Source organism: Chaetodon trifascialis, chromosome 10, assembly GCF_039877785.1.
Source record: "Chaetodon trifascialis isolate fChaTrf1 chromosome 10, fChaTrf1.hap1, whole genome shotgun sequence".
Classification (NCBI taxonomy): domain Eukaryota; kingdom Metazoa; phylum Chordata; class Actinopteri; order Chaetodontiformes; family Chaetodontidae; genus Chaetodon; species Chaetodon trifascialis.
In genome coordinates this window covers 13,927,501-13,954,033 of record NC_092065.1, presented here as the reverse complement: position 1 = coordinate 13,954,033, position 26,533 = coordinate 13,927,501, and the positions used below count along the sequence as shown (strand labels likewise).

The 26,533-nt window shown below is 41.2% G+C and overlaps 1 protein-coding gene across 3 annotated transcripts in view; it reads left to right on the top strand.

Moving 5' to 3' along the window:
- The first annotated feature begins 8,376 nt into the window (after positions 1 to 8,376).
- Positions 8,377 to 26,533, top strand: part of grm3 (glutamate receptor, metabotropic 3) — a 39,440-nt gene continuing 21,283 nt past the window's right edge. Inside the window, exons 1-5 of one of the 3 annotated variants that reach the window (XM_070973192.1) lie at positions 8,377 to 8,528; positions 13,195 to 13,263; positions 19,220 to 19,279; positions 23,931 to 24,494; positions 26,443 to 26,533. The exon at positions 26,443 to 26,533 is cut by the window's right edge and continues 53 nt beyond it. In XM_070973192.1, coding sequence (XP_070829293.1) covers positions 24,177 to 24,494; positions 26,443 to 26,533 — 409 coding nt within the window. In that variant the 5' untranslated portion in view covers positions 8,377 to 8,528; positions 13,195 to 13,263; positions 19,220 to 19,279; positions 23,931 to 24,176. Of the gene's footprint in view, positions 8,529 to 13,194; positions 13,264 to 19,219; positions 19,280 to 23,927; positions 24,495 to 26,442 lie in introns of all 3 variants that reach the window. The other 2 variants (XM_070973193.1, XM_070973194.1) reach the window with 2 other exon arrangements.

Genomic DNA, 26,533 nt, shown 5'->3' with positions numbered 1-26,533 from the left:
CACACATAATTACACATACACACACAGGCGCATATGGTCTCATCTGTAGTCTGGCTATGTTTTCACTGATTAGAAGAGGGGAGGTGAAATTAATGGAGGATTGGAAGAGGAAACAAAAAGAGGTGGACTGAGAGAAGAGCTGAAGCCCAGAGAGAAAAATAAACTGTTAAAGCACTTAAGTTTGTTTTTTTTCCTGTGTTTGAAATGGTATCAAGGGAAAGTTTCATGCCAGAGCAATTGTCTTCCGCTTTTTTGTTTAGTCCAACTTGCTATTTTAATATGTGAAGGAAGTGAGGGTGTCTGTGTGTGTGTACCTGGAAGAGTGTGCACACATGCTTTGTGTATATAGTATTGGTGGGCGTGCATAGAAAGCTCTAGATTGAGTTCTGTGTCTGTGTGTGTGTCAGTGTGTGATTTTAGTGTGAATTTGAGTATTATCCATTACACTGCAGGGCAATTTGAGTCCCTGAAGGGCACTCTGTGTTGTGAAAGAGCAGAAAAAGCTTTGCCATTGCCAAGCTCTCACCTGGACAGCTCTTCAAAGCACCCCTCTCAGAACAGCCATCCTGGAGCGACTGGCAGGGGCAGAAATAGCAGCATGAAGGCCGGGGAAACATCGCCAGCTCCGACTGAGGCACCCACTTAAAAAAAAACAGAGGGGGTGGTAATCTAATGGCAGAACTAGAGATTCATCCAATGTCACTGTCTGCTCAGGACTCAAGATCTCCTGAGTTTTGGACATGTTCCCAGACATTTTTAATCAATTCGTCATAGCTAAACTTCCTCTTTATTTACAGTTTTCTGTGCAACTGTCTTGTTGCCAAGTGGCGAACAGCAACATAGCAAAGAAGGGAGAGGAAGAGGGAGAGGAAAAACAGGGGAAGAAACAGGCAGAGGAGGTCTACTTCAGTTGAGAGGTTTGTAATTAGCAACTGTGATAATTAACCAAATGGGAGATTAATGGACAGGGATGAAATTATTTCTGTGCTATTTAAAGCATACATGCACAAGCAGATAACAAAATCTCACACTGGATAATACTGATTACGAGATAAGCTAAAAATACATGTGGAAGAGCAGAAAACAACATGCTGCATCTGCGAGTAAACCAAAGCATAAAACAGGATGAGACATGTAGAAGTTTGAAAATCACAGGGCTGCGCTGGTCTGGGCGACTCTTGATATCCAGGGATGGATCACCTCATTAATGAAACATCATCTTTTATCAAATCGTAAAATTAATTATTAAAACATGTGATAATGAACTGGTCTGCCTCCTTAACGGCTTTGAGTGTCAGGAGCCAAGACAGACAGGACACACTTGTATGAGTGCAGACGTACAAACACACACACACACACACACACACACACACACACACACACACACACACACACACACACACACACACACACACCATTAGTTGATTTAAAGGGGCGAGCCTAGCCCCTATTCATCATCCAGCACCTCTGTGACTGGCCTCTGCCAAGTCCTGGTGAGTTTCATCAGCGCTGACAGTGGACATATCTCACTCTATTCTCTCTCTGATGAGCTCGTGCTCTCTCAGCCTGACTCCAGTACGGAGACATCCAGCTCTTTTTTTCGCTGCTAGATGACTGTCATTATCCTAATTTTCACTCTGTGAGAGTCAGCATAACTACTGTGTCTCTGTGTGTGTGCACGTCTGTGCGTGAATGTGTCAATGTGTATTACATTGTGGGGACATAAATCTGTTTACACTGTGTCACATCGTGCGAATTCACCGTCCTTATGGGGACAAAACAAAAGTAAATACAAGAAAGAAAACAAAAACTTGGTTTAAGGTGAGGTTTAAGGTTTGGATTAGAGTTAGCAGGAATGCATTATGTCAATGAGTGTCCTTACAAGGATAGAAGTGCAAGTGTGTGTGTGTGGCCATGTATTCCTCATGTTGTGAGGACATAAATTTGTTTACACTGTCACATTGTCAGGACTTCTTTATGGGGAGAAAACTCAAATCCTCAAAGTGTAAATCATTAAGTTTTAGGGTGAAGACTTTGGTTAAGGTTAGGGTAAGAGTTAGGGACAGGTAAGTAGTGGTTATGGTTATGGTTAGGGTAAGTCTCCAGGAAATTAATGTAAGTCTATGTAATGTCCCCAAAAGTGATGAAAACCTAATGTGTGTGTGTGTGTGTGTGTGTGTGTGTGTGTGTGTGTGTGTGTGTGTGTGTGTGTGTGTGTGTGTGTGTCTGTGTGTCTGTGTGTGCGCGCGCGCGCGTGCGTGTGAGTGTGTGTTTCAGTGTATGCTCTGTATCTTGTGTGCATGATCGAGATCCAATTTTAATGGAGAAAATAATGTATTTGTTTTCAGTAGCTGACTACGAAATCACACTAAGCACTAACATTTTGTCTAAATGCCTTTTCGCCAGTCAGCACAAATGTTATAGTGTCAACAAATTACACCAAATCACAGCAGCAGACGTAACCTCAGTGGCTACTCAGCGCCGTTTATCATACTTTATATCAAATCATTGTCAGTAAAGTGAAAACTACATTTGTATTCTTCTCACACTTTAAACAAGCCTTTGTCTCCTCTGAGTGTCCAATCAGCTTAATGACAGATAACTATAATGAAACTCTGTTTAACCACTTTCAAAGAGAAATTCCCATCACTAGGGATGCTTGAAGGTTTTTTAGGGCCACAACAATCAGTGAGTTAATGTAATTAAAATCAGTCAAATTGATACCAAGTGCAGATTGGTCCTGTTATTAAACATGCAGAAAGCTCCTGCGAGACACCTTTTCTGTGTGTATTCAGTGTCTTTGCCTTATGTTTATTTAAGTGGTCTTGCCCCTGGAAAATATAGATATGTTACTCTAAACTACTAGTTACTCATATTAAAAGTATGAGGATATTTTCCTGGGAGCAGAGATTTGTTACATTTTTCCATGTCACATTACAAAGCGTACAAAATCATCAGTTGCTCCATCATCAAACAAAAATGAACACAATGAACCAAAAGCAAATTTTCATTTGCTATATAATAATATAATTAAGATAAAAATATACATAATAGTGATATGTTGGTTCAGGTCCACTGTTTGCAGGACAGCATGTCTTTGTGTAAGAGCGTGGACAGCCATGAAAGGTCAGGAAGTGGACGTGGTGTACTGACAGACAACAACATGTTAATGTCTTGGTGAGCATTTTGGGTGCATACAGTATATTTTTGGTCAGATGGATCAAGACACGGACATTAACCATTGTTCACTTCCTGTTTCCTACTGACAGTCAGTGTTGGTATCTTTTAACCATGAGTACGATAGTTCCTGAACCTTAACAGAGATCTTAACAGAGATTGTTTTTATATTTTTAATAGTTATTTTAACTTTTAATACTTTTAATAGTTATTTTAACACAACCACAACCGTGCTTTTATGCTAAACAAACCTGAACCATAGTGGTGTCAAAGTGGAAAACATCTTTATTATTGCAGCAGTGATCTGTAAAAGTTTTGGAAGGAGCTAACAAATGAAATAGTTCTGGCGACAGGGCGTCAAACAGTGCAATCCTGGATTGTAGAGACTGTCTATTGACCCTCCATCAGCTCCCTTTTTTGTTTTTTGGTGCAACCTTGCAGCCCATCCACAATATTTCACAAACACACACACACACGCACACACTCACACACACAATGCTGCAAATAAGATTGCAACACTTGGGCTGCAATAATCACAAAAACAGTCCATGAGTGCCTGGTGGGACTGACAAACTGCAGAGTGTTTGCTCTGAGAAATTGGGTTCGGCTTTTGTCTAAAATGAGATACAGCATCAACCAAGTGAAAAGAACTGACACTGGCTCTTAAACTAAGATTGATAGAAATCTTTGGGAGCACAAAGGCGGTGACATTACTCTTCTAGTCTTCTTGTTCTCGCTCCAAATGGTGTTCAAATTATTACGTAGTGTACAGTATTTTTACACTTGCTAAAATGTCTGCAGTTGACCAGTGATGTAATTAAACTGTGAGTGAGTGGGCAAGTGATCTTGTTTATGTGTGTGTGTGAGTGTGCGTGTGTGTGTGTGTGTGTGTGTGTGTGTGTGTGTGTGTGTGTGTGTGTGTGTGTGTGTGTGTGTGTGTGTGTGCGTGTGTGTGTGTGCGTGTGTGTGTGTGCGTGTGTGTGTGTGTGTGTGTGTGTGTGTGTCATGTGACAGGGTCTTTGCTTTGCATTGCATTGATCCGGTCTCTCCTTCCTCTCATCCATGCACTCTTATTGTCAGAATGCTGCTGCAGATCGCCTCATATCATTAATCAATTATTCACCAGCAGCCTGTTAATGTTTAATGAGTGAGGCTGCTGCGGTCAATTACTAATGAATTGTGGTCGTGGTGAGAAAGCTCAGAGGAGAGGCCAAATCAGATACTGTACACAGTCTGTTAGTCCGTGCACACATCTGTACATGTGTGCGTGTACACATTCATGCAAACACACCTGTGTCTTTCTGTATTTGCATGTGTTAAAGATAATCTGATTACAGAGTAACTCTACAGTTAAGGTTCATTGGATTTTCACCAAATAACACCCAGATTTCTTCTTCTTCTTTTTTTTTAATCATTGGTTTACGGTGATTCTCAGCCAGATCCCACACTTCTAAAGGTTGTTGTGTTTGCTGTCAAAAGTAACACAGTTGCAAGGAAAGCTCAGAAAACACATCTCGTGAGGAAAGGCAAAAATTGGGGAAATGCAAATTAGCTCCTGATTTTACACGGGTCCTTCAAAGAGAAAGCATTAAATTGTGAAACTGCAGCGTGTTTGTTCTGCAGTTTCTTTATGGTGCGAAAACACAATGTTTCGTCAGGATTTATGTATAATTATATTCTTTTGAATTGAAAATTCACCTGTTTTTTTATGAAAAAATAAACTGTACTCTGTATATATTGAAGATTTGTTTTCCAGAAAGACAATAATAATAATCAGAAGATCAGATCAGAAACAAACTGTAAAAACGTGCTACAAAAAAATTGTATCATAAACAATCATTTTTCTGATTTTACATAACACTAAATAAAGTTTGGTAAAGCACCCTGCAGAAGGTGAGGTGAGCCACTGTCAAAGTTTTGGTCTTTCTGTGAGCGATTACGTACGTGAGTGTTTGTGCATGTGTCTGTGTGTGTTGGACTGGCAAGCAGACGAACATGAGACAGGTCAGTGCACGTCCTGTGAAGTGTGTGTGGCCTGCAGTCTGTTGGCCATGCCTCTGTAACCAGGATAATTAGAGACCAACCCCCTGTGAGGAGCCATAAACAGCCCAAAACAACATTACCAACCATATGATGTTTACGCGCACACACACAGACACGTTTGGGGCAAATTTGTCATGCATCGTACTTAAATTCCAAATATAGCCATTGTTTTCAATTTGCAGCTACACACCGGCAGACTTTTGTGTATCATCAAACCATGATGATGTCGCTGCAATTTTTTAGGAGATTGAAAACACCACAAAGTAACAGGAAGTGACTTTAACCTCAAAAGATTATAGATTATAGATATACAGGGACAAATACATGGTTTCTCTTGGACTAATATGAATACACCGTCTATTTGTATATGAATGTTATCGGGGTATTATAGGAGCTTTCTGTTACATGCAGCCAGTGGATTTTGTGCAGCATGATCAAGTGCAATCCTCTCGGCAGTGGTTCCTAAAACAGGCATTCAGTATATTATGTTTTTCAAAAGCATATAAAGTAGGTTTGTACCCATTGTAATGGTGAAATTCAAAGCTTGGTTAAGCCGGTCCCCTCTCCCATTTGTACTGTGCCCATGGAAATATCTGAAGAACCTTTCAACCTTAAAAAATAGCTTGCGTGTAATGCAGTTGCAGTGAATTGTTTTTCTTACATCAAGTATGTTGTTTTTTTCCCCTAAAAGTGGCCCTGAAATAAAGAAAGACACTCCTCTCAGAATAACCAGATATTTTCAGAATACAACTTATTTCATCATCATATGTAAAATGGAAATTGCCCCAAACTATTTTATTGTCATAAAGGGTCAAAGCTTCATATTATAAGGGGTCCTTTTGTCCACTTGACCACATCACAAGTGACCACACTGACCAAAGCAAATGGAAGCTTGTGGTTGTAACTAGCCCCGTTGTCCAACCAACACTGGGCACACTTCTAAGCACACTCACTCCTCTGTGTGAAGCTCCATCCATCATGAGGCCAAGACAGGACAGAAGACCATGGGAAATGAAGCGTGGCTAATTCTATTAGTGCGGGGACACAAACAATCTGTGGGGAATCAAAGACGAAGGAAACATAATCCCAGTGGACCTACTTCCTGCTGCATGAGCTGGAGCAATTCACCATGATCAGGCAAAACGTTAAATTCCTGCACACTAGATTTCCAAGCACACAAACGCCTGTAGATGTTTCATATACTGAGGTTCAAGTTGTCTTTATTACCATCTGTCACACTGGTATCTAACTCTGTCCTTCAATCATTATTTTCTTTTCTTTGCGTATTTCTTTCTTTCTTCTCTTTTCTTTTCTTTCTTTCTTTCTTTCTTTTCTTGCTTTCTCTCTTCCTTCCTTTCTCTCTGCTTTTCAGCTGTGCTGTGCCTCGGTCTATGGGGAAAGGCCGTGTACAAAGCTCTCTCGCTGAGGGACCCTTATGGGACAAAGCTGGCTTTCTGAGCTTTCTGCATATATGCATGCCATGCAGACAATGAGGCCTTTATTAGAGAAGCCAGCATCTCTGAGCTGGAGCGGCAGAGATGAGGGATGAAGTCCGGGAAAGCTGTGACTGACACTGGGTGCCAGTGTGTGTGTATGCACTTCCCACCTCATGCCTGTGCATGCATGTGTGTCACAGAGGTGTGAAGTGGATGCTCTTATCCGTACTTCTTCAGTCAACTAATCAATCTCTGCCCATCCGAAAGCTTATCCTCAGAGACAGTTTTCTCATGCCATATGGTGTCACACAGTAGCTACATGGAAAACATATGAGCTAGTCAGAAACTTCAGCCTCCTGTTGTAATACATCTGCATATAAAACAGGCAAAAACAACATGCTGTGGCCTGTAGCTGCAATCAAAAAACTGCTTTAAGCAAGCCCTCAGACAGTGTATCTCTATGCACTTGACTAACTTTACAATACAGAAATCAGGCCTCTAGACTGAGTGCTTCTGTGTGTGTGTGTGTGTGTGTGTGTGTGTGTGTGTGTGTGTGTGTGTGTGTGTGTGTGTGTGTGTGTGTGTGTGTGTGCGTGTGCGTGTGCGTGTGTGTGCATGTATGTGTCTGCATTTGTGTGTGTGTTTGTGTTGAGTAGAGAGAGAGGACGCTCTGTGACTCAATCATGCGTGAAGAGGATTTTCTGTTCAATAGGAGCTGCACACTTGCATACTTGCATTCTAATGACTCCATGTGCATAATCATACAAACAAGTACAGATGCACAGATGTGTGTGTACGTGCACACGCACACACTCAGTAGCACTGTTTCTGTTCTCATGATGGAAAAACAGGAGGAAGCAGGGAGAGACACCTAACTTGTAGAAAAGAGAAGAGTGTGTGTGTGTGTGTGTGTGTGTGTGTGTGTGTGTGTGTGTGTGTGTGTGTGTGTGTGTGTGTGTGTGTGTGTGGATGCCATATATCAGGCACCACGTTAGTGTGAAGCATGATAAAGGCTTTGGATGTAGACTTCTAGTCACAGCTCTGGAGGTGTTCACGTTTGAACGTGCTATATCTGTGCCAGTGAACCATGCAGCCAAGGTATTTGAAATATACCTGAACAAGATGAAGCATGGACAGCATGTTTGGTGCTTCTGTCAGTTCTTTCTTTGCCACTGACATCATGGAGTGTAATAATGTGTTAAACATTGATGGAGTTTGCATGAGGAAAAAAAGAGGGTGTGAAATTCTGTCGATTAAGCCATATATGTTTGGAGTCAGCTTGCAATGACAGATGAATTCTGTACGTCATTCTGCATCAAACAGAAAACATTCATGTTAGATCATTTCTCTCTCCCTCTCTCTCCTCTCTCTCTCTCTCTCTCTCTCTCTCTCTCTCTCTCTCTCCTGTCTCTCCCTCTTCACTCAGTAAAGCCGGAGTTGTTGTTCTGAGTGGTAAACATGTGCTAAGGGGGGTGAATGGCTAAGTTTTCTTTTTATCCAATAAAAATGTCTCCTTGCCAGATCGATTGTTGTTGCTAGGAGACTGAAGCATCCTTTGGCAAGGGGCTACAGCTCTCCACGTCTGTTGTTTCCCTCCCCTTCTCTCTCTCTCTCTCTCTCTCTCTCTCTCTCTCTCTCTCTCTCTCTCTCTCTCTCTCTCTGACATGCATGCGCGCTCTCTCTCTCTCTCACTCACACACACATACATACACACACACACACATACACACACGTCCACGGAGCTGGCGCGCAGAGCTGTGGCGCCCATCCTCTCTCTCAGTGCGACTCCTCCGAGGGATCAGGAGTAGACTAAGTCAAACTTCCAGCAGCTGAAGATTTGTGCGCAACCTTTGAATGATCCAAGTCGTCAAGGTAGGTCATATGTAACATATTCCTTTCTGCTGGGCTAATGTGTTGCAGTCTTAGATTTCGGGTTAGGCGACAGAGTGCAGTGAAAAATTGACAGTCCGGGACCGTTCGAGCGCGCGTCAGCCAATCCTACGGTGGGGAACAATTTGCTTTGAACTTTGCGCAGGATTTAAACACCCAGTTGTGCTGCATGAATGTGCTTCTTATGTATTTCTTTTAATCAGATGCTCCTACTGATCGCAGCTTGTGATAAAGGAAAAAAGCCCTGGTAGCTAATCTCTGCAGCAGATGCATGATAAAGATACAGAAGGTGAAACAAAGAGTATCTGCAGTTGCGTATTTTACGCTGCGTGGAGAAGTTATTTAGGTTCAGACAGACCGCACCAAGCCATGTCCCGCGGCTTTCAGCTTCTTGGGAAAAAGATGGGCGGATAGTGCGTCTCTGGAAACAGGCATACAGGTGGATTTGAAAACCGAACCTGGTCGCTGTTAATCAGTGGAATGACTTTCCGTTCGCTTCTAAACAACCACTCCACACCTTGCGCCAGAGGAGAGGCGCGTGGACCTGCGCTAAAGGTACAGCAGGACCAAAATGTCTATCCACATCAGGTACACAGACTATGGAGATCTGTCACTGGCAGTAAGGCTTTAAGGCTTGATAGAACTTGGACTTCATTAATGGACGAACATATTCCTGCATGTAAGCCACATGCAGTTCGTCCCTAAAACGGTTTTCCACTCCAGCTCAGCAGCATATTTGAATTCTGAAGAACAGTGAAAAAGCAAGGCCTATGGGCTGTATTCCTGCAGAGCAGGTGTGTGTTTATAACACCTAACAGTGAGCCTTGTATGACCTTACCTTTTCTACGCTGTGTTCAATCATTTCCTATCATTTTAACAATGATCAATATATTAGGCTTGTATGTGCCACAGTAGCCTGTATATCTGGGTGATAGGTATCTTGGTGAGTCCATGGGCGTTATTTTTTTTATGGTGTCAAAGCACCATATTTCGTACCAAGCAGGATGAAGTATGACCAGCCAATGACTAACTTTGGCTTGGTGATAATGCACCTTGTTTCCATCGTGCTAAATCTAAAGGTAAAACTTTGCTAAAATGACATGCACCAGACAAGGATAACACGTTGCTGTTTTATCAGAGTCAGATATTTGCATTGAAAACTATTACGTGAATGATACATTACAAGATTTTACAAAATCATGGTGCTGTTTCCCTCTGTGATAATGTCTGTATCTATGACTATCAGAGGATAGGCAGACACAGCAGGAGTAATAAGAATCTGAAATTCACTCTTATTTTTGATGTGCTTTAGAGAGGAATGAAAGAACAAACATTTACCCAGAGGAGGGGTGGGCAGTACCTGAAAGGCTGAATATCAGAAAGGCTTGGTCCCACAGCAGACATACAAATTTTATTATTATTATTATTATTATTATTATTATTATTATTAATGATAATAATCATTATCATCAACTTGTTGTGCAGCATTAACAAATGAAGGAATTGAGTGAATGCAGAATCTGTATGATTTATCTTTCCTTTAGGGGTGGGGTCAGCATGTTGCCTGTGTGTGTATACAGGCACATATGCACCTGTGTATGTAAAATGACGAATTGTTTTCATGGAATAATATATTGATTTCACTTAATAATATATTGATATTGATTTGATTTGTTATAGTTTACAGTATTGGTATCTCTGTATATTACACTGGTTTGCCTCTGAAGTGTTGCTTTACTGACACAATGTAACGTGTGTGTGTGCGTGTGTGTGTGTGTGTGTGCGTGTGTGTGTGTGTGTGTGTGTGTGTGTGTGTGTGTGTGTGTGTGTTTGTGTGTGTGAGTATACTCAGATTTCATGTGTTTTTGCCCAAGTGCGTGTGTGACTTGTTGCGCAATTAAGTATAATTTTATATATGTGTTCATTCACACTTGTGCAATATTGTTGCATTTGTGGGTCAAACGCTGCGTAGGAAGGTGTCACAAGTGTGCGTGGGCATTTGGTGGCCTTGTTAAACCTTAAATACATGCTTACATGCTTCTGTATAGATGTGTTTGTGTATGTGCATGTGTTTTATCAGGATGTGCATGTATGTGCTAGTCAGGGCACAATTGCCTGTCAGTGAATAGATATGGCCTTGAGTTTCAGCACTTTTGTGCTGGTAAATGTGCTTACATGAGTTTGTGTGTGTGTGTGTGTGTGTGTGTGTGTGTGTGTGTGTGTGTGTGTGTGTGTGTGTGTGTGTGTGTGTGTGTGTGTGTGTGTGTGTGCAAATGGCCTTGTAGCCTCCACACAGCACCACTTGACTGCATGCAGTACAGAACCTCACCGTTAGCAGTGTACTAATACAGTGCATAGGGGAAGGAAGCCCCTGCATCAGTGCTGTCCTCTAGTTTTACTGAGTATGTGAATTGGCAGACGACTTAAGTGTGGCTGTAAGTGCATGATGTGACATGGATTTTGGAAACACTAGCTGGGTTCACTGTGGAGTATCGTGTTTGGTGGTTTTACTGTTAGTTTTACAGTGTGTTAAATAAATCAGATAACTTCAAATGGAAGGTTTTGTCCAAATAGAACATGGTGATCTGTTTCAACATCATACAGTACGATAAGTTCAGTGATGTCTTATTGACTACACACAGCCCAAATGTAAATCCTGGGCATACATAGGTAAAATTAAGAAAGGAAAAATACAGTCAGCTCTGATGTAATACCATAAAAAATGTCTATGTAAAGGCCATACATTTATGTGCAAGGCAGCTCTGTGGATTCAGCCATTAAAATAATACTCTGCCCAAAATCTGTCTTTTGAGTATCAAATACTCAGCCCATATATGCCTGAAAAGTACCTGTAAAAACGTGACTGGTTTGTGGAGCACAGTGGCAGCTATGGTCAGCTGGAATTCATGTCAGTTGCAGTTAATTCCATTATTCACCTGTTTTCAATTTTGAAAACACACACACACACACACACACACACACACACACACACACACACACACACAAACACACACACCTGGAGCATAATCCACTTCTCTGCTGTTTGTCTGTGCTCTGTGAGGTACTCTAACATATGTAAACACACCTGCTCATATTGTGCATTAGGGCTGAGATGGAAGCGTGTTTAACCAATAATTGATGAAAACATGAGTGTTTGGATGGAACATACAGTGAGAACCAATAATATGGATAGTCAGCAAAATGTGGACTACACTGCAGCAGTGCTCTCTAAGTTCTGTGGACTTTTTGTCAGTATTGGAATGAATTTTAACCAGCACGCATACCAGCTGACCACAGGACTAAACTATGTACAGAAACCTTTCAAGCATACTGTACAGGGGGTGATTGTTTTGGTTGTTTTTTTTTTAATGTGGGGAAGTGCAGAAGAGTAGATCAGTGGTGTGAGAAGAACCCCGCAAAATCTTCCATGTTTTGGCATTTATCAGGTGGTGGTATTTCACCTTTACGGAAGGTCTTGCAAGAAGGTGGTGTAGTCACTGAAGAAGGGAAGTATAATATCACCTAGATAAACCAATGTAATGGATGAATGGAGATCTATTAGGACCAGCTTAATGAAACTGTGGCCTGCTTGATGCCAAAGCTGCCAAATCACCCATATGTATGTTTTTTTTAAATACTGAAATCATACTTTCAGTATATGAGCTGCATTAGAAATGTGTTCTGCCATTTCACTATATAATGTCAATATATTTTTTCGCTACTTTTTATATGTTTTTAACATGTACAGTTTTAGTTTTGCACTCCTGAATATGTTGTTGAAAAATATAGTGAAACTTGTACTTACCTGAAAGCCACTGCATGGAGAAACGTCACCTTTCAGATTATTCTAATGACATGATTTTCAGTTTGTAGAAAATGACATAATCCCAAAAACGGGTGCCGTCTATGTGCTGCCATCAACCCAGTCACCGCGGTGGTGCCAGGCAGCGCTGTCTGTCACTGGGGGCTACAGTCAACAATGTCAAATTCTACATATAGTTAATCTGTACTTTTGAATACTGTCTAAACAGTATACATGTGTCTACATGCTGGAGAATACATGAATATTCATCATCCATTAGTGTACAATGAGTTCATGATTAATTAATAATAATACTAACTCATCTATCACTGTTGTACGTTATGATTAATTATTAGGGAGATATTGTATTGAAAATCTGTTCAGCATTGTTAATGTTTAGCAAGAACATTTTATGATTATTTACTCGTGTTTTTTCAAAGACATTTATCCCAACAATTGTGACAGAGAAAGAGCAAAAACACAAAAGTGGTTAATGTTTTGTTTTCCCTGGATACTGACACTGAACAGCCAGTGGTGATTCTGTGCCTTGCCATTTTAGAGCTTAACAGTGTACGTCTAAGAGGATTTCTATGGGTGCTGCTGAAGCTCTACAGGTGTTTCAGAGAGAGAACAGCATGTCAGGGCTTCTTGATGTTGCTGTCCATGGTGCTGAAGTCATTTTAAAGTAAAATGACCGATTTAAGCATTTGTAAGCAGTTTAGATGAAATCAACGTTACATTAATGACTATGCTTAGAGTGCTCGCACTGAATATGCTACAAAAATGAATGATGAGTTGTCCTCTTTCAATCTATTCTTTTCTGTCTGTTTTCATGTGTTCATGAAGAGCAGGGGATGGAAACATGGGATCAAATCTCAGTAGAGTCGAGAGGAGTCTAATGCGCTAATTAAACAGGTAGGTAAATCAAAATCAATCTATTGTTTTGCCCTTCATACCATCAATATTTAATGATTTTTCAGTTCAGGAGTTTTAGTGTGTTGTGACCTCCATCCAAAATTCATAAAAACTGTCAACTTTCGGCAGTTTTGAAACAGCAATTCAGTGTCTTACAGCAGTACTCTTCATGCATTAATGGGGCTTTTACACTCAAACACATGCCCATTGCTAACTTTTCCAACTTTTTCCCCCAACATACTGAAATTGACTTTTTCACAGCAGCATCAGGGGATCAGCCACATGTTCACACCAGCCAAGTTTCAAGGGAAACTTTGAAAGATTGGGGTATTTGCAAGAAGGGTCTGAGAAATGGACTTCATCATGGAAATTGCAGGATTCAGCATTTTTGGAGCTTGACTCTTGTAGGGACAGATATTATCATATCTTTGCCCCTGTATTGATTTTGACCATTGCTTTTCTTAAAACTGCCCTCTCTTAAACACTGTAAGCTTCACTTTTTGTACTATTTATCACTCGGTGTTAAAGTTACAGCGTAGTTGTTTTGTACACTTTTTTCAGTTAATTTGATACAAGCTAGCATCTCCAGAAAAGTATATTCAAATGTTTCCCAGATATACTTAATCAGATATTAGACAGTGACTGGAGATGATATAGTGGAATGTATTCTTTCCATTGTTGGTGAGTTGAAGAAACAGGGGCTAAAGAAGAGTTGAGGCAGGAAAGGAGATTTTGCTCTTGGTGTTCTGTGTAGTGTCAAACACGACTGAACTAAGACCGAAGGAACATGCTGATCACCTACAAGTCATTTGGCAAAGTAGTTCAGGGTCACAGTATTTTCACTCAGGCACTGTTATATCATATAAACTACTGATATCAATGCAGGATCTCTCTACATTTTCAATATGTGGTCTGTTGGAGCTATCCTGTAAAAGATCTCCATGTGAAAAGGGCAGCAATGTGTTGTTTTGTTTTGTTTTGTTTTTAATCACAGTCTGGAAATATGACAAATGCTTTAGATTGGCATTCACTATATGCTTCAAATGAAAACCATCATCAGGTCCTTCATTCTGCTCTCGAGGGCGTCCTGAAGTTCTTGGCGTTTCAAGATTTTTAATATTACTGTTGCTCCGCTCCACATGTTTTATACACTGTTATGCTCTAGTGAGGAAACAAGGAAGTGTCTGGAAATCACTGCTGCTTCTCACAGCTCACCTCTCATCAGCAACAAGAACACACATACCAGTGCACACACATACACACACAGGGTTAGCATTACACTCTCTGTTCACTGACATCCATCCTTCCTTACATGCACAGACATTCACACACACACATTCGTACACTCAAGGGATGAGGCAGTGAAAGGGCAGTGGGATGTACAGCTGTGATGGTGTGTCTCAGAGAGAGATCAGACTCTTTAATAAATGATGAACTTGAGGGGGGCAGCAGTGTGTGTGAGAGAGTGTGTGTGTGTGAGATGGATAGTGAAAGGTGGCTTACTGGTCATGCAGTGGCCACTATCAATAGAAAGTGCCATCGTGAACGTTACAGAGTGCAGGTAACTGAGCAGTAACACTCCTGGAAACGTTTAATGTCTGTTAGAATGAAAAGGTTTGCCGTTCTTTATCTGAGACCAGCTGACTTGATGCAACAGTTATGATATCTAATAATTCATTATCTTGTCAGATCACCATCATAATATCCAGGAGTAGATGCAAAATTGGGTCAATGTTGTTGGGTCAATGGGTCAATGTGATTAGCACACTAAAAATAGAAAATGACAATAAAACCTGCTGATGATGGAGCAGTTTTCACTTAAATAAGTGTGTGTGTGATATTGCTATAAAACAAATGGAGAGGGTTTTCAGTTACAGCCGACTTTGGTAAATTTTTGACCCACTGCTTCAGGCCCAAGGCACATTACTAAAGCAGTGAGTAGTGCACATACCAGTAGTGCAGAGCTCTGCATTCTTATCACAGTAATGTCAACGGTCAGCGATGTCACATGCTGAATTATTTCATCCAGTGTGTTTTAAACACTGGATAATTGTTGCATGGATTAATGAATTAATATGTTTACTTTTGTGTCATAACCACTGACATGGTCCACCACACAGGGGATTACATGACTCACAATAATATCCAATACAAATACAGCCTTCCGTTCACATTCAAGAGAAGAAAAAAAAACGCTGCATACCACATATGTTCTTGATCAAAGTGGGGGAAAAAAAACTAAAACATGTGTTCGACGTTAACAAAATAGATGTTTACGACAAAAAATGATCTGGTTCCCATGCAGTTCCCCAGCACTCTGACATTGCCAAGCTTACCGTCACGCAGTGTCTTCCAACAATTTGCAGAACCGCTCTCTCAGGTTATGATAACATGACAGGCGCAATAACCTTCTCTTTCTCCCCTATTGCATCATACATAGTAACTTCTCTGGAAATTCACTCCTAATGCGCAGGCTGAACCCTCTCAATCCAACCACACGGCTTTTCCTTGCTCACTGCTGTGTGGGCATCTGCCACACACCTGGGAACTACGTGCCAGCTGTGACTGTCACTGTGAATAATCAATAAACTATATTGGATACAGCATTCTGCATAAAATTGTATTACCAGTTTGGACTTGTCATTATTAAATATAAACTTATGACTGCCTCGGGAGAAAGAATTACCAATCACTTACCAAATGATCAATTTGAATGCTTACAAATTACATACATTAATTTAGTGTATGAAATCATCAATCGTCTTCATGCAAAGTTTTGTGAGAAGCATGCCCTTCATAATTTAGCTCTAGCAACCACTTACTTGTATATACATCACATAAATAATGGTGCCTGCAGATGTCAGGGCTCTTCCCACATGTTTGGTTGTCATAACCTAAAGAGATAAATAAGTAAAAATATCAAGATTCACTTTTAACATGCACAAAGTACACAAAATGAATGGCAGCTCATACACAGTAACATAAACTGTACATGTACTGCCCTGAGTCAAAAAGAGAACCACATATGTCCTTTTCGTACATGCCAAATAACTCATTTTGTCACTTTTACAGTTGAAATTTTTGGGTCTATGTTCTAGCACAATAGGTTGAGCTCATTGTGCAGCAGCGGGGACAATCAGTCACCCAATAATGATGATGACAAATCCGAGGCTAATGTGGGAGAGCAAATTCAAAAGTTAGTATCACTTAAAGTCTCATAATTAGCAAGGAATGACTGCAGTAATTGGCTTTTACACATCACTACCTCACCTGAATCAACCAAAACCAACCAACAGTATTTCTACCTCAGTGTTTCGTGTCTCTGTCCAAACCAATTATATTTATACTTCTGTCTGAGGTGTGCTGTGGTCAGTACTCTCCATTACCCCCTACCTGTCCATTGTAACGCACCGTGCACCTCGTGTATCGACCGCAGTGACGACAGAGTGGCGGGGTGTGAACATGAATTAAGTAGGATGCAGCAGAAACCCGTGCCAAGAAGAGGTTGACTGATGCTCCATGATGACTCACAGGGTCATTACATGACAGTTAACTTGATAGATGCCATCCACAGAGGGGTAATTCTTCTGACAGGCCTGCCGCCTTCTTCAGTGATGAAATGCAGATCTGATGAATGCTTTCACACATCTTCCAACCCTGGTCCGTTTTTAGGCTGAACAGCCATTTTTAATTACGTCATGTCAGATGAGCTGTGGACCACCAAAACACACTGTGAAGACTATGACGACAGAGGCAACTAACTGACAATGGGACAGATTCACCTAGAGCTGCAACTAACAATTATTTTTTGATAATACTGTATATTAATTTTTCAGTTGTTTTCAATTTTGGTCTATAAAATGGCAGAGAAACACTAAAATGTCCATCACAGTTTCCCAGAGCCTCAGGTGCTGTTTTTAAATTGCTTGCGTGCGTAACCAACAGTTCAAAATGTTCAATTTACAATGAGAAAAAACAGAAAAGCAGAAATCCTCATGTTTGAGATGCTGGAAACTTATAAGAACTCAAATGAAGGATTAAACTGAAATTCTTTCACAGTTCTGAATTCTTTTTCTGTCACTTATAGCAGTGAAATAATAGTCTTCATGTTCCAAATAATTTCTGGGGGTCTCACTCTACTAAAATGTTCTGGTTAAAATAGTCAGAGTACTCCCACCATAGACTTGGTGTGGTGCTCAAAGGTCAAGAGCTCTTTCAGCGGACAATCCCCTTGGAGTACCCACTGCACATGAGAGTACAGTTTGGTCTGTGTGCCCCTGAAGCGCACCACTTCTTGCACAGGTTAATCCAATTTTCATCATGAATGTACTTATCTATTACTTATGTGAATTTCTGCACTCCAAAACATGGAACTGCAGTTCTTTTGTTAAGCAAAGATCAATGCCTGTGTGGTTAAATCTTTTCAATTTCATCTGTCTGTAAGGTCCTGTAATCAATTTTTATGTTTCTAACGTGAAACGGCCTTTAACCTTTGAACCCAATGCAGGTCACCAAATGGACTTACTAATCAATACAGGAAAGGTTGTTTTCTATCTTACTGTGTGAACGCAACATCAATAGTCATCTGAAATCAGAGTACCTGATTATTGATTTTGATTTGTAATTGGTGATAATGGCAGTTTAACCCAAGTTAGGCACCCTCACCCTGCACAGATGTGCATTCATTTCTTTCAAAAGTCTGCATTCAGTGAATGAACAGATCCAACCTTAGTGTGTTGGTGTGGATTGATGTGCTTGCTCTATAAGGATCGACGGATGTGCATCATGTCTTGCTGCCTGTTTGGCTGTTGTGTTTAGTGTCTTATCTTTCTGTCCTATTTATGGATCATCAGTCTTTACTGCCTAAAACGCACTTCGTAAATAATTAATGGTCACAGCCCATTGCATCCGTTAGACTGTCAGAAGTCTGGGACACCATGTCTACACACACACGCACACACACACGCACGTAATTGTTATGTGAGGGTCAAAATAAAAGTAGTGCACTTTTCACACATTTAAAAAAGGAATACACACATGCTGTCTTCCACAGTTCATGAGCTTTCAGTTCACATTCCCTCAGTATTAATGAGTGCTAGTGTACTTATTTGGCCTTAATCGCCAAAACAGACGGAGAGATAGAGGGAGAAAGAGATGGAAAGAGAGCAAAACACACAAAGCAATTGGATGAATTAACTGATAAACCTCTGATGGTGTGCTGCTGTAATAATGGGTCTGTTGCTCTGTAACAACAAAGCCTGTGATACCCCACCTCCCATCTCTCCTTCTCTTTGAAACAAAAAGAACTCACATGCACATGCAGGGTCTCCCCATACTGTGAGATTCGTGTCATTGATGCAGCTGTGGAGTCTGTGAGGTGCACTATAGACAGATAAACAAGCACACACACAAACACACACAGACATGGAGTTAAAAAAAAATTAAAAAAAAAAAACAGAAAACACACACAGAGGGCTGGGTTGTGGGGCTATCTCTCCTCTCGGTGTACTGCAGTCCATCGACCCTGCATGGCTGCTCTCAGTTGGATACGTGTCATCCACAGCAGCCCTGCCTGTTAGGGGGAGAGCGAGGGCTGTGGAGGGTGCAAGGGAGGTGGAAATAAATGGGGAGAGTGGAGCACCAGAAAGGAGAGGATGGGAGAGGGAGAGGAGGAAAGGATGCAGGGGTGATGCCATGGAGGAAACGGGGATGAAACACAAGAAGCAAAGGAGGAGTGTGTGCTGCTGTGTATGCAGCTGACTCACTCACTATAGATTTGATCAGGGTCAGAGGTGAAATGGGGTTGTCTGTCAGATGTTAGCCTGCATCATATCTCCCAGGGAGAAGGGTCAGTACTCAGTGTCCTCCTTTATCTGATCATCTCCCCTCTTCTTCTATTGAGATGGTTTTCTGTTTTGATCACCTCATGAGTGTCCCCCATCTCTCTCCCCTCCAGGTGTCTGTGGTGATGTTGCCATGTGCCAGCTGCCATTTGCTCTTGTGCTTCGTTATTCAGGTAGACACATAATGCCTATATGTTGTATGTGTATGAAATAAGTAAATATAAGTGTATAAAAGCTGAAAACACACACACACACACACACACACACACATACATACACACAACTTTTTTTTTTTAGATCAGTACCTCTCTTCTTAAGACTTTCAAAGCTCACACAAACCAAAAAAGTGTAAAAACTACAATTTCTTTTTCTTTTCTTTTTTTTTCCTGTTGTCTCCTCTGGTTGCCTGGCAACCTCACAGTAAGACAAGACTCAAGGAAGTCACTGTATGCAGCCAAGAATAAAGAATAATCCAGAATAAAATCCCATGCAAATGGATGGATTAAACAAACCAGATAGAACATGTTAATTTTGAGCTTTAGAGTTGTGGGTAGACAGATTTTGTTACCTTTGGACAGAGCCAAGCTAGCTCTTTCACCCTAAAATAAGCTAAGATAACCAGCAGCTGGCAATAATAATAGACAGATATGACAGTGGTATCAATCTACTCATCTAACTCTAAACACATAAGCAAGAAATAAAGCAAATGTTGAAACATTTATGAATAGGGTTTATTTGTAATGAAGTTCATGTCACACTGCAATTATTTCATGGGTTGGTCTGGAATTTAAAGGTTCAACAGTTGACTACCAAACAAACTTTTGCAAGAGGCTATTTAAGTTTCATATTTTCCTTTTACAGTGTCCTGATTGTCAAATGTTTGTTTACTGGGTTTCATTTACCGACTGCTTGCAGCTTGTAAATATGACGGTGTTTGTAAGATAATCTCAAAACTTCCTCTAATGCATTTTAATGCCTAAGACTGAGTTTGCAGACACAACAAAGAATATGTTCACTGTGGTTTAGCATGTATCTTAAGTCTCAGCAAGTTAATTTCCACACTCCATGAGCTGACATTACCTGTCACCAGTGGCTGCCTGAAAAGAGAAAAAAAAGTGTGGCATAGTTTGTATATGAACTGTCGTTTACTTTTTGATAAAGGGGTTTAAATGTGTAGAAAATACTGTGATGCTCAAAATCCATGCAGCATATTGCACAAGCCAAGTGCACTGTCCTGTGCTTTCGCCTGCTTGGCAATATTTTTAGTAATAAAGAAAGAAGGGACAAGACATGAAACATCTCTGTTTCACAGTGTTTTTTGCTTGCACAGTTGTTCGTGAGACAGGAAGCTGGGTTTGGGCACTTTCCAAGAGGTTATAATGAAGCAAACATTCAATTTCAGTGGACACCATGAGAGCAGTGTAAAAATGCTGGGAGATATTATTTGGCTCATTTCTGGGAAATTGGCTTCAAGAGCTGCCAATTACATTATAGCATATTGTCAAAGTAAGGAGTTGAGTGTTGTTAGAGTCTCAGCTCCATAAATATACAATTTTATATGCTACAACACACACACCCCTGTGCATGCACTTGTGCTCAAATGCACGCACACTCAAAACAAACGCACAGCCACATCTGCAGCCTAGTTGCAGCGTTGTCCTTAAAACTGGGCTCATTACAAAGTTCCCCTTTGTGTTTGTTTCCAAGTGGCCTCTTATAATGATGTAAGTTTGTTTATAGAGTTTATTTCCAGGAACCCCCGCTATGTCAGTGGACTTCTGGAAGTCATTCAAAGAGGTCCTGCCTTTTTTCTCTCTAATTCACAAGCATAAACATATACAACGGACGCACATACACACATCTAGCATGTGTGACAGCTTGGAGAATGGATATGAATCACCATCAATGTCTTTCCCAAAAAGTTGAATTATATATCCATCAGTTCATGTTAAGTTGTCTCAAGTGGGATTTTGACAAGAAACAACATCCTAAAGCAAACTCCTTGGGGACAAAAGTGGCTTGAAAAGACCATATCAGAGTGCATTGTGTGGTTCAAATTGGGTATTATCACTTCAGTCCCTTCTCTAATAATGACTTATCATATTTCCTGATTCTGTGGGTCTCCTACATGTTTCCTGAACACACTGATTCAGATCTCTGTTGGTTGAGAGAGAGGGGAGCTAAGACATAGAAATAGTCTGCTTTTAGGTCAACCCCTCAGAGAAGCAGAGGTGTGTGTGTGTGTGTGTGTGTGTGTGTGTGTGTGTGTGTGTGTGTGTGTGTGTGTGTGTGTGTGTGTGTGTGTGTGTGTGTGTGTGTGTGTGTGTGGGTGGGTGTTTGGGTTTGTGTGTTTGTCTGTACGTGTGTGTCATATTACAGAGCAGAGTGGTAAAGGTATGGCAGCTGCCTGCAGAAAAATCTGAGCTGCCTGCATCTAAGAGAAGCTTTCATCCTCCTACCTGCCCACCAAAGAAGGGAGGCATACACTCACTCTCTCTCTTTCTCTCTCGTTCACACACACACAAGCACACACACACCTACACGCACACATAAACCAGGGTTTAGGCCGGAGAGTCCAGCAATCAACAGAAATTTCACTACAACTTCGCTCCTTGGTCTAGATTGATTTTCATAGTCAAACCGTCAACCTCCAACTTCTGTCTTATCTCTCCTGAGGACTGAAGAGACTGCAAGGGAAACATGAGACGCAGAGTTTCAAAGAAGAAAGCTATTTCCTGCTCATGGCTTTTACTGACTTTGCATTAGCTAAACAGTTAAAAAGGTATAAACACAGAGAGAAAGCGAGAGAGAGAGAAAGCGAGAGAGAGAGAGAGAGAGAGAGAGAGAGAGAGAGAGAGAGAGAGAGAGACTCAAGTAAGAACAGGATATTTATTGTATCTTACAGCTGAATCTTGGAATCTTTGGACATTCAGTCTTGCATTTGCTATAAAGTTGTGGAACTTGTAAGAAGAGAAAGGTCAAAATCAATGCAGCAGGGGCTGAGACATGCTGACTGGAATACCCCATTTCCCCCAGGTATTAAAATGTGATATATGCATAAGGTGTATAATGTACACAGAAAGCACTGCAATCAGAATGCTATCAGATACGCCAGACTATCTCTAACATGTGTACATGAAATTTGTATTTAGCTAAATTCTTAGTCTCTACAGCGCTAGCATCTCTGTGAGGCTGCACTAAGGCACAGTTGTGCTTTGAGCTAAATGCTAATGTCAGCATGCTAACATGCCTGCACAGACAATCATACAGATGTTCAGCAGATAGAATGTTCACTTCGTTTTGTGTGTTATCATGCTGATACTTTCTAATTAGCTGAGGTTGATGTGATTATCATTAGTTCTGCAAGTCCAGAAGCCAAACTATTAGACAAATAAAAAATGTGACTTGATGATGGTGCTGAAAAACAAATTATTACAATTCAGGGCACTCCATCCCATAGCTGTCCAAGCTGTTTCACTCAGAACCAAAAATGTCAACCTCATGGTGGCACTAGTGGAAAGTCTCAGAGGATCACTCAAATCATTAGAGAACATTGTCTCGGGACCTTGAATTCCTGCAAAAAATATTCTGCCAATCCAGTTGATGGAGATTTTTCACTGAATTAGTAAAAACTTTGGCCTACTTGTGGTGCTACAGGAAAAGTCAGAGGAATTCAAAGTCATTCGAATTTATCTACTGACCCCTTCCTATACGAGTGAAAAATAAGTGGAGCCCATAGAGCAGCATTGCTTCTCTTTTTGTGGGACATGGCACGGTTTTTGAAAAGTTCACTAGCTCCACCTTCTTCGTTTGCATTTTAAGATTGATCACGGCGACAGAATCACGATAGCGATGCTGATTTGGAAATGCAAAGGTCAGCGATGCAATGTTCCAGATACAAACTGCATATTAAAACATGTGTAAATGGAGTCCCTCGTGTTGCTCAAATTCTCCTAATGACCCTCAATAGCATTGTTTGTTACACCTTCCATGCCTGGTTCATTCCCACATCACCGTATGTTTTTACAGGTATTTCCATCCATGACTGGTACATTAACCCTGCCATGAAAAATATGTGGAATGCCCTTTAAAAATAAGGTCAAATATCTTATATTGTTTTATCATAAATAGTTCAGGTTATCTCTGAGGAAAGACAGTCAAGACACACAATGATAGCTTTAATTGAGTTGTAAGCTATGATAAGTAGCATCAGCTGTTGTTGGCCTCATTGTTGTCAGTTAGCTTCTTTCATGGTAAAATGCATTCAGTCCTCACATTGTAATTATGCAGGGGAGAGGGGGAGCGATAAATCTGATAACACACACACAGACACACTCACACACACACACTTAGGGGTATAAACTCATGGACGAGCGGAGAATTGTTGGAACAGAGATCAGACAAGCTTTTCTGATCTGTGGCATGAGAAGGCTGTGCTCATGTATCAACCAGCCATCTAAGCTGGCTTATACTGATACAACCAGGGGCATACACACATGCACACACACACACACACACACACACACACACACACATGCTCAAATGTACAAGAGGAAAGTTTATTGGGTGATGTAAGGGAGGGGAGGTCGGAGAACAGTGGGGTACAATCTCCAAACAATTCCATATCCTTTTTAGTCATGGCCTGACTTTGGCTGTGAAGCGGAAACGACTTTGAGTCCTTGTTAACAGTGTCCCCAAACTCCACTAAATGTCTGCTTTGCTGTCTTCATACTTTATAGTAACACTTAGAAAAGTATTTCATCTTGCAGCTCCTGACAGCTTTGTGATTTGTCCTGTGGCACGTTATGTCTCCTCTCCAAGCAGGACTAATGTCCAGATGGTGTGCCCCTCCATGTGTGGTCCAGTTCAGCTCTCCCTGACCGTTTCATGGGCCACAAACCGACCCAGGCATCCACGGCCACTGCTTGACTCAACTCCAAGGCGCACTGTACACCTCACCCTCAACCCCTCACCCCTAACCTTCACCCTCAGCCCCCCACCTCCCTCTGTCCCACTCTCTGCCAAACCTCTCCTCACATTTTGACAATCCTATCCCTCCCTGAAACCAACATGATTGCCCACGTACCTGCTCTAGTCTTGGTCATGATGTGTCGGGGCGTCTTGCTCTCTGTTGGGGACCCGCCTCCGTCCCGCCGGGAGATCCGCATCGAGGGAGATCTGGTGCTCGGCGGCCTGTTCCCGGTACACGAGAAAGGTGCTGGGATGGAGGAATGTGGGCGTGTGAACGAGGACAGAGGGATCCAGAGGCTGGAGGCCATGCTGTTTGCCATAGATAGAATCAATAAGGACAATACTTTACTACCTGGGGTCTCTCTTGGGGTCCACATCCTGGACACCTGCTCGAGAGATACCTATGCACTGGAGCAGGTGGGTGAGCATGTTCACTGCACAATAACTCCACTCCCAATGTCAGAAGACTGTCTTTAAATACACTTTTCTGGAAAAGGAATAGTTTTCTCATCTTAAGTTTACTGCTGCCTGCCATGTATTTGGCTCTAAGCTTGCATTAGCACAAGATACTCTTTACTGTAAACAACTTAAGTGCCCAAGATGAATCACACATGTAATGTACCAAATTACGAGAAACCATGTTGTGTTCTTTGAACAGTATTTCTAGCTGTTCTTGCATTTGTTTCTCACCAAAAATACAACCCTGATTCCAAAAATATAAAGCATAAAAATAGAAAGTGCTAATTTTTTAGCCTTTTTTGACATTTGCTCAATTGAAAACAGTATAAAGACAATATATTTAATGTTTGACCTCATCAACTTTGTTGATTTTTGTAAATATAAGCTTATTCTGAATTTGATGCAGCAACATTTTTCAAACAAGTTGGGACAGGAGCAACTAAAGACTGGGAAAGTTGTGGAATGCTCCAAAAACACCTGTTTGGAACATTCCACAGGTAAACAGGCTCATTGGCAACAGGTGATAGTATCTTGATTGGGTATGAAAGGGGCATCGTGGAAAGCCTCAGCCATTCAAAGTAAGACTAGAAGCACACCACTGAAATAATAACTCACTCAGCCATTCTCCAGAGTTTATTCTCCAAGAATGTTCATTTGTATCTGCAGTTGTCTGTGGATGCTGATCCAACTTTTTAGATACAGCAGCATTTGGGTACAGTTTGTTTAATTAGCTGTTTGTCTCTTCTGCTGCTGGGCAACTTTTGCTTCATTTTAGATTCAAAATGTTGCTCTGCAAAGTGAGCTGTGGTGTCAGAAGTAAAGAGTGCACTTTCCATTTTAAGTCAAGTAAAACTGTAGGGTCTCATTAAAAGGTAATATTCAGGTAAAGCAAATGTACCTCGAAATTCTGTTTTATCCACTATGGGTAAAGGATGGCTGCCTCAAATGATGTCAGGAAATCCTTGACAAGAAATAGAGATTGAAGCAATTTTCAATGAGGGAAATGAGCTGGATATATATATGTGTGTGTGTGTGTGTGTGTGTGTGTGTGTGTGTGTGTGTGTGTGTGTGTGTGTGTGTGTGTGTGTGTGTTAAAAGCCTTCCCTCAGGGATTGTTGTCTTCAAATATATATATATATATATATATATAGCATCTTACTGGGGGCTGCACAGTGCCTCACAGCAAGAAGGTCGCCGGTTCGATTCCCAGGCCTTTCTGTGTGAAGTTTGCATGTTCTTCCCATGCATGCGTGGGTTCTCTCCGGGCACTCCGGCTTCTTCCCACAGAACAAAAATATGCTCATTAGGTTGATTGGTGACTCTAAATTGTCCTTAGGTGTGAGTGTGTGCATGGATGGTTGTCTGTCTTGTGTGTTGCCCTGCGATCGACTGGCGACCGGTCCAGGGTGTACCCTTCTCGCCCGTCGATAGCTGGGATAGGCTCCAGCCCCCCCGCAACCCCGAAAGGGATAGGCTGTATAGAAAATGGATAGATGGATGCATCTTATTGCTTAACTATTTAGGGATGATGCATCTAGTGATCTTATACAACAAGCTGTTTCGCTGATTGCATAATGGATTCTTGACGTTTGCTTCCTACAAATGGGTTGCAGTTGGCTGTTCGTCCATAGATCAGCAATATGTTATAATGTTCCTTGGTCTCAGAGGAGTTAATTGCAAGTTGAACCCTGTGCTGAAAGCATCTAAGCCCCCCTAGTGTAAAGCAATCGGTTTTATAGTCCCTTCACAACGAGATATTACATTATAGGAACACAATCTTTTATGCTGTATATTTCTTATAAAGAACGTAATTCAAAGTGTTTCAAAAGAGATGATATCAACTATATGGTACCCAGTGTGTTGCACAGCATTTGATCTAAAATATCTATGTGGATGTGTTTGGTAGGCTCTGGAGTTTGTAAGAGCCTCCCTTACCAAGGTGGACGACACAGAGTTCATCTGTCCAGACGGATCTTACGCTCTGCAGGACGACAGCC